General features: G+C 39.6%; 1 protein-coding gene across 1 annotated transcript; it reads right to left on the minus strand.

The window, feature by feature from the left end:
- Positions 1 to 1,197: 1,197 nt before the first annotated feature.
- On the minus strand, positions 1,198 to 9,000 carry ndc80 (NDC80 kinetochore complex component). The gene is made up of 17 exons (XM_084550921.1): positions 8,901 to 9,000; positions 8,285 to 8,380; positions 7,739 to 7,822; positions 7,410 to 7,536; positions 6,864 to 7,036; positions 6,584 to 6,686; positions 6,332 to 6,421; positions 5,960 to 6,053; positions 5,736 to 5,836; positions 5,377 to 5,521; positions 4,648 to 4,853; positions 4,333 to 4,479; positions 4,057 to 4,146; positions 3,849 to 3,941; positions 3,630 to 3,760; positions 3,281 to 3,383; positions 1,198 to 2,775 (listed from the first exon to the last, which is right to left on the minus strand). Exons 1-17 carry the CDS (start codon positions 8,906 to 8,908, stop codon positions 2,647 to 2,649), a joined length of 1,920 nt encoding a protein of 639 aa, XP_084407047.1. The 5' UTR covers positions 8,909 to 9,000; the 3' UTR covers positions 1,198 to 2,646.
- Between the last annotated feature and the right edge of the window lie 68 nt (positions 9,001 to 9,068).

The following is a 9,068-nucleotide window of genomic DNA, read 5'->3' on the forward strand; positions in this document are numbered from 1 at the left end:
TAACCTTGTTTTTTTACACAAACACGCACTCAGATCTACCTACACACAATTTCTGCGAGAGTTAAGCTTTTGCCCTGAGCCAGGTCACATCTCCCGTGCGAGAGCAGGAACATGCAGTGTATTAAGATTTCATGGTGCATTTGTGCCTTCAAATTCAGTGACCCATTATGGAAAAATGTGTCCACGCAGGCTGAGGGGCCACGGGCAACACAGGGGAACACACGCACACTCAAGAAATGCCACATAATATGTGAAGAAATGCACAAAACAAGCAAAAAAACACAAACAGTTCCAGGCAGAAACAGCAGATTCCTTCATGAGGAGTGAAACATACTGTACACACATTTAAGACACCGCGTGCACCGTGCCTGGGGAGGTGCAAAGGTACATTTATTTTCTCACACATGGACGGACAGGTCTCGTAGAAGGGCTTTTATGGATGCCACCTGTCCACATGGGGTCTGATAAACACACCAAGGTCCTGCCCTGTTTAGATGAATCAGTCTCTGCGGCTGTTAACACACGGCACCGACCTTTCTCCTTTCCTTTGACTTCCCGCCACGGCCCCTCCTTTCCTCACCACCAGCCCACCCAACGCACACACACAGACACACACACTCTCTCCTGCTCTCTTTTTCTCACACACAGGGCTGTCCTTGCTTGTGGTGGAAGTTATCCATCACATTTTTCATTCCATCTCTCCACAGAGCCCCCTCACACTCACCTCATCCCTCCTCATCACATCTGCCAAAACATTTCTCTCACGCTTGCAGAGCCGACGGCCTTCCCAAAGACGCCTCACCGTACCAACGCGATGCGATTTCAGGGGTCGACCATCGGAGCTCCAAATCCCAGGATGCCACTTCAGACTTGCTTGAGAGTGTTTCAAGAATAGATCATTTGAACTCTATGTTGTAGACGCATTGAGAGGTATTTTGTGGATGAATTTGCGCGTTTTCTTGATTAATCGATGAATTGTCTGTGAAATGTCTAAGCACCCGAGGTGTCCGAGCAACAGCACAAAAGCCAAAGATATTCAGTTGATGACTTCATGAAAAGAAAGCAGTAAATCCTCCCGAGGCTTGAGAAATTACTTGATCATTTATAATAATAGTTAACAATTCACTGCTGAACTAAACCTAAATGTAATATGTCTGGTAATGTCACATTACATTTCCCAGATGATCTATAATCTATAAGAATCACACATTGATGTCAGTAAACACATCGACTTCTTTTTGCAGGTTACCCGTCATTGAAGAATGTGAAGAATCAAAGCAGTGTGCAGCTTTGAGCTTCTGCCCAGGACACTAACTTAAGGAATTTTTTTTTTCTTTTTTCTTTTGCTGCAAGAAAAAGACCTCTTTATGTTGTTGCATCTTGCCATTCATAGTTTCATAAGAGCTTTTTGGTGCATTACTGCCACCTTCTGCTTTGGAGTGTGCATCAGAAAGACATTTTCTCTTAAAGTCTGTTTGTTTAGTGTGGAACATGAGAATGACAAAAAGATGCATAAATCAACACCAGCGCGTCCAAGCTGAATTAGAAAACAGAGGTCTTTATTTTACTTGTGAGTCTGTGAAGTAGTCTTGTGATGCTGCATGATGGCAAACTCTGGATACAGCATACACAAAGATTTAGAGATCAAAGTAGTTTTTCGAAACCAGTTAACAAGAATATTTGAATTATACGCAGATAGTGACGAGATATCTGGATTAAATCTCTGGACTGGATACAGATGCAAAAAAATAATACTAATACCGCATGCCAAGTATGCAGAGTTCATTGGAAACAGGTATAATAATAATAGGCTGTGTTGGCCATGCACGGAGAAAGCGCTGTGAAAAGATTTGTACCGTGAGATTTGTTAGTGTCCTTACTGCCAAATCTGTCTCTGTAAAATGATTTCCAATAAACGTTCCTGCCAGATGAGCAGAAAACAGCTGCAGCTAAAATAAACGCTTCATTTACTAATGAGCCCGTCAGTTTTATGAGTTTTGGCCGATATGTGGGACTTAAATGCTTTAATGTGTTTGGTAAAAATAGCATAAATGAGACTGACACAAATGGAAACTATGCTAGCTGTTTCTCTGTTAACCAGTAACTGTCCATGCCAATATGAAACTCAAGCTGAATTCATAAATTCACATGTGTTCGTTTTGTAGTATTAGTTTAGTTAAGAATAGATTTACAAGTACTGATGTTTGAAAGTAAAATGTTCCTTAATAAACCTAAGATATCAGCTTAGTTTAGTTGATAGTTTTGCTGCAGAAATGTTATATAGACTCTGGCCACACTATAAAAAGGTTGCATTTCTGTAACAAATATTTTTAATAACTAGCAAAAAAAAGAGCAAACACATCCTTCAAAACAACAACTTCAAAAAACTGCCTTTGCAATTAACAGTTCAGGAAAAGGTGCCTAAAAGAAGGGGAGAATGGTGACTAGGAGAAAAGTGAGTAGATGTAGAAAAGCTTGTGTTATGCTTTAAGAGCTGACAACAATGTGGAGGCTATCAGTGCGGATATTTTATGTTTACCCTACAGACACCCCACCACCTTAAAAACATTAAGAATAACAGAAAGATCATATTTACATAAAAGAGGTCTGCAGGATGGACCTACAGGTCTCCATCTTGCCGTCTCTTTATAAACTGTCTGCCTTGGACTTGAAGCTCTTTAAAGTTTCCCGCATCTTCTGTAGAGCGGCGTCGTCCTCTTCGACAGCCTTGGAGCACATCTGCTGCACTCGGCTGTGCAGATCCTCCATGGACTTCTGTTATGCAGGGAGGACAAGAGGCAGCGGTAAGCAAACATCAGCAATGAACCTTCAATGCATGACAAACGGTGATGCACTTCCATCAGGACCAACAATAACATTTTCAGCAACTACAGTGGCTCATCTAATGATATGGAGATGCTCTGACCCAGTTGTCTAACCATCACAAACTCTCCCCTGTAAAGGTCGCTCAAATCCTTCAGCTTGCCCATATTTCCTGCTTCAAACACATCAACTTTGAGGACAAAATGCCCAATACTGTATTTAGCAATTTCAAAAATCAACTTTTATGCTATGTGGTTGTGTTTATAGTGCCAAGAAAAAAAAGAGAGTAGTACGAAAATTTCACAATACATCATTCTTTTTGTTTTCTAGTAAAATGAATTATTTGTGTTTAGAGTAGAGAGTAGACATTTGCACAAGCAAGTACATTTCTTGACACACTAAAATAAACTTCTTCATTTGAGCACTAGAGAAAGACATAGGGTTGTAGGAAAGATACCTCTGTGATGGACAAGTGGTTAGCAGCTGTGGTAAACACAGATGCCAGGTTGTTGGCTACTGTTCGCCTCTCCTCGTTAGTCTCCTGCAGCACTAGGTGGTACCTTGAGGAAAAAATAGGCTGTAAGTCTTTTATTCTGAAACAGCAAGCTCATTAATTACACGAACTGAAATAGAGACCTCAGTGGTGTTAAAATGAATTTCCAAACCCTCATTTTATGACTATGCGTTTAACAGAGGCAGATGTAAAAACATAAAACAGTATTTCCAGGGCCATATATCGTTGGTTTGAGTGTCAATATGCAACCAGGGGTATTGAGAATCCTTAAAAACATATAGTTGTTGCTCACTGTTGTTGTGCTGCCTTAAGTTGCTGCAGAGCCTCGTCATAACCAAAATTAACTTTCTTCTCGAGAAGTTTGCGGTGGTTTTCCACTGACTCCATCTCTGCTGCCCACTCCTGTTCCTCTCGGGCCAGCTCCTAAACACACACAAACACACAGTATGAAGCACTTTATATATGAAGATGAACATGTTTTCTGTGTCACGGTGCAGAACATGAACCGTACCTGCATGTCACAATCCAGCCGTTCATCCAGTTTGCGGATCTGCTCTCTCAACTGCTTCAGATCGTTGGACTTGTCCATGATGTTAGAATTTAGCTAGAAGATGAAGACACATAATAATAATTATAAATTAGGCTGAGATGGGCTTGTTGTTGCTTACTGCAATATTTCTAAAAACAAATACAATACAGTAGCTTAAAGGTGCTGTTACCTGTTCACAAGATTCCTCCAGACTTAGTTTCATGTTTGTTAAACGACTGTTCTCCTCCTCCACATCGCTGATCAGCTTTCTCAGGAGCATCTACAACACAGAGTGTGTAAAATACAACATAATAAGACACCGTGGACATAAAAAAGATGCGTGCAAAAGCCCCAACTAAGTGCACAAAGAAATAGATGCTGAATTAAGATTTATCAAAATATGACTGTAGGCTTTTATCAAAATGTGACTGTAGGCTTTTATGCTGTAAACACTGGTTCAAAGTACCTGTATTTGTGTTTTATGCTGAACAGAGCTAGTCCCGCAATCAAAAGCCCTGATCTCAAAATCGTGACCACAGGCATTCTCAGCAGAGGGTGGCATCAGCTTCAGTTTACGTGCCAGCTTGTGGTACTCAGCCAGCTTCAACTCCGCCTGGAATTGATGGAAACAACCGGATGGAAGAGGTAGAGGAAAAGCGTTTAAAATCACAGGTCAAAATTTGTACCACTGGACAAAATAAATGTAAAAGCCTACAACTTCCCAACAGAATATGCCTATGGCTGCTCTTCTTTACATACAAACTAGATGTAAATACAGTACCTTCTCTTTCACTTTGGCCAGAGCGATCTCCTCATTCCACTTGTGCTGTTCAGCATCTTCAAGAGACTTGGTGAGACTGGTGATGGTCTGTTGGAGTTCCCTCTTCTCTCTGTTGATCCTCTCTACATCAGCTGGAGTGAACTTCTGGTTTTGCAGGATGTGCTGCAGTTCGTCTCTCTCATGTTTCAGAGATTCCAGATGACTGACTGGAAAATAATACAAGTTACGTGAAAACATTTAAACCACAGATGATTTGCTCTTGCAGAAAGTAATTAAACCAAGTTTGGTGAAGCTCGTGTGAATTGAAGTGATTCGGTACACTGCTCATGTGTGAGTGGTGAAACTTCTTCTCAAAAAACTCTACTAGTCCAGTTGCCTTTTTTTTTTTTTTTTTAACCTTTTTTGGACTGAAAACCTTCACAGACATGCTCATGTCAATGTTCTCCTATAGTCATTGTTCCAATGTCAGATTTAAAAACATCTGGCAAATAAATTTTGACTAACTCATGGCTGCGTCAGAAAACAAGTTATGCTTGATCATCACAGTTAGACAACAATCTTGTCCAAAACTATTTTCAGCATTTTTGAAATGTTAACAAGCAGAAACTGCTGTTAGTAGTAGTTAACTGTAGTCTGAATAACTGTAGTTATGAATAACTGTAGTTATTCAGACAATAACTGTAGTTATTCAGACTACGGCTGAATCAAAGCTGTGTTGTTTGTATTTACCAGTGGTCTCCAGCTCATCTTTCAGCTCTGAAGCTTTGTTCTCCAGGTTCGCTTTGAAAGACTCAAGGCTGCTTCGATAACTCTGGAGTTTCTTCAGGTCTGTCTGCAGCTTCATTTTTTCCATCTTCTTGGTCATTAGACGGTCCTGTCCAGGAAGATATCGAAAATTACTTTATCTATTTATTGTTGAGCCCCTTCAAGCCTTTAACTTACAGCCCAAAAGGCAAAAAGTGTTTCATCACAGCACTCAAATTTTCTGTTTCCACTTAGATTTATTACTCTACACAGTGATATAAGGGATATCCAGATTATAAAACATTATCAGCACACATGCCGAAGTGTCAGTATAAAAGTCTTACAGTCTGACTCTCTTTCTCCAGTCGTTCAACCTCATCTGTGAGTATTCTGTGTTTCTCTTCCATCGAGGCCAGCAGGGCTTCATCAACATTGTACAGCTTCTCTGTGAAGACGTATAGTGAAAATGTATAAACTGAAAATATCAACTGGGTTGACATTATGCACACATATACACAAAGACCCTAACAGTTATTAAAATATCATTTCAGCGAGATGCCGTGCTTACTTAGTTTATTGAGGAATGATTCATCCTCAGCATCAAATGTGTCTTCACCCTGAATGAACTTGGAGTATGTCTCAACAGTGTAGTCCAAGAAGAGCTGCACAAAATCAAAAAGAAAGCAAACATTAATAAAAACACACAAATGTCAAGATTTAGATAGTGTAACTATAAAATGTTCAGTTCTGACTCACAGTCAACAACAGAGACACAACACCTGAATGGCTTTGTGATGCACTATAACAGTAACCATACAACAAGAAGGTCTTGTGTAGGATTTCCCGTAGTGGATGCAACGTAATGCTCTTTTATTTTGTCTCTTTGTATATTGTATTAGCTATTATTCTACATGTTGATATTATAAGAAGTTAAGAGTACCTTGTTATATTGAGCCCCTTCCTCGATGTTGTCACTGTCTTCATTGAAGTCACTGAATAGCAGCTCCTGCTGACTCAAACTCCAGCAGATCTGACACACAAACATAGAAAACACAGATGTTAACTCATTTCATTAAAAAGAAAAATGAACTCGTTTAGTTATTTTCCTTTTTTTTCGTGAAATATCTGCCAGTGAATCTATTTTTAGACAGTAACACCCCAGTGTTTTAACCCAATGTTGTTCGTTCCTCACCTTGACGTTATCAATTAGCCAAGTGAGAGCACCCAGCGCCTGAGGCCAGGTATGAGGAGCTCCGACAGAATACATAGAGGACTTGGAGAGAACAAATGGATACCTTAAACAAAAAACATGGAGAGAAGTAAAGATATAGAGTCAGCAATGTTTCTGAAACTACATAAGAGGAGCCAAATTAAAAGCTAATTTTTTTACAATTAATATGTGCACTGTATGGACTCAGACAAAAAAAAAATAGATAAACATGAGTTGCTAATACAACAACATGGCATTTTACCTCAAGCTTTTTAACATAGCTGGAATCTCCTCCTCAACTTTTGAGTTTGGCAACTCAAAGGTTGGGTCTAGCTGGCGGTAGATGAACTCAAACATCTTCACAAACTCCTTGGTGGAGGGGGACTGGAGGGTTTTTGATGATAAAGTGCCAGGAAAACCCTGCTCTGTCAAGAACTAGGAAAATATATGTGGAAAAAATGATTTGACAGAAGTGTGGGTTCTCATTCAGACTAAAACTGCATCTATACTAGGCAGCAAAATCTGTTACAATAAAGATTAAGCTATAATATTATTTAAGCCTTTCAGATTTGTCTGTAGTTAATGAATCAATCACACAAACTCAGATGTTTGCTGCTACAACAGTACTCAGCAGTTTGTCTGCCTCAGTGAGATTTTTGATTCAACCACTGTGGGGCAGTAAAGTCAAATATATTTATAATGCACACGGTTGAACATAAAGAGGGGAGCAATGCACAAACAGAAAAGGCTTTTGTGTGTATATAGATTACACAGAGTGAGACATTATTATTATTTTTTTTTTTTTTACCTCATGTAGCTGCCTGATGCATTGCTGAACATAAGATTTATCATGTAAGGGTCTGGCATCTTTGATCTTCTCAGTTCCTCCAAACCCTGACATGGTGCTGGTGCGAGGCATGTTGGCTCCACTAGTCCTGCAGTCAATTTATTGATATGACAAATATAAAATTGATTATTTAATTTGCATTTAAATAACTGCACACAGAAAGGAATTACTGGAAAAAAAGACAGACGCTTGCTTAATGTTCTGAGGTGCAAATGTTACAGTGACACTGGTTTAAAAATCTTAAAACCTGTTTTAAGATTATTTGTATGAATAAAACATTTTTCACGTACCTGGCACCAAAAAAGCTGGTACGCCTTTCAGAGGTCCCAGATTGTGGTTTGGATACGCTGAGCTTTCCAAATGCTGGCTGTTTACTGTAAAAAAGGTGAACGGATGAATGCATTCCACTTTCTGATTTACATTTGAACAAGTTTCCATCATCCTGTTTCTGCACATCAACCAATGTTCAAAATAAAGCCCAAATCTAAAACAGGAAGGCACTGTTTGTCTATAGTCATTTAGGGAGTTGTATGAAACTACACCCAGGATCTTCATCTGTTTGTGCAGATAGCAATCTCTGATTAATTTGATGGATAGTTATCTGAAGTATACGTAAAGAAGAGATCGCCACAACTCCCTGAATTTCATTATCACCCCCGTGGTCCCTTCGTGTCACATACTGTTGCTGCAAGAGGCTCCCTATGTCAACGCCCCTTAACTATTCTGTGGCTGTCATATTAATACAGAACCAATATTGAACTGGAGAATAAAAGATCGAATTAACTTTATTGATTATTGCAGTGTCTTTATTATAGGTCAAGTTGTTTTACACCAACCTCTGAGGCGTTGTATACACCATGCTCATCCTGTTGTCTTGCACTCGCAGCGGCAGCTCTGAAAGTCTGCTGCCTGTTGCTCGACTCATCCTTCCGCTGGACACAAGTTAATAAAAAAAAAAGAAACAGAAGTCGTTGGTAAATGTTGATTAACGGTTTCGCCGTCACAGATAATAAATTAACCGTATTAAAGTGCAATAATAACGGGTTATTTTACAAGTCAATGTCAGTGGATGTGGGTACAGCAAGCTAACGCAGCGTCTGTCAGGATCAGTGTATGTTTACGTAGTAGCCGAGGAGGTGGCTAATTAGCGCCGTAACTACTATAAACTTCCATTAAACTAATGTTTAATGGTCCAAAACTCAACATGAAACATTACACTTATCAGCTTAATTTGAAAAATGAGTGCCAGAAAGTATAGATGTCGTAAAACAATTTGTCCTGTTGGTAACGGCGTATAAACGTAACGGTAGCTAGCGTTAGCAAACAATAACCGCTCGCGTATGTTAGCCAAGTTACCAAAACCATTACTTTTTGTGTTAGTATGTTGCTTGTTGATCTTTAACATTATTGCAAAATGTCTTTAACTGTTTTTCTAACGAATTTTATACGTACCGCTCCATATTTCCCTCGCCGACGGCTAATGCTTACAAAATGAATATCCAAACGTATTTGTAAAACCCGCCCAAAGAATACAAAATACCGGAAATGGATGAGTGGCGGTGACATCACCACAGTACGGAAAGCCAGCTGGTCCATGAACGCTTCGCGCAGACGAGAACA

The sequence above is a fragment of the Chelon labrosus genome, assembly GCF_963514085.1.
Source record: "Chelon labrosus genome assembly, chromosome: 9".
Lineage (NCBI taxonomy): Eukaryota > Metazoa > Chordata > Actinopteri > Mugiliformes > Mugilidae > Chelon > Chelon labrosus.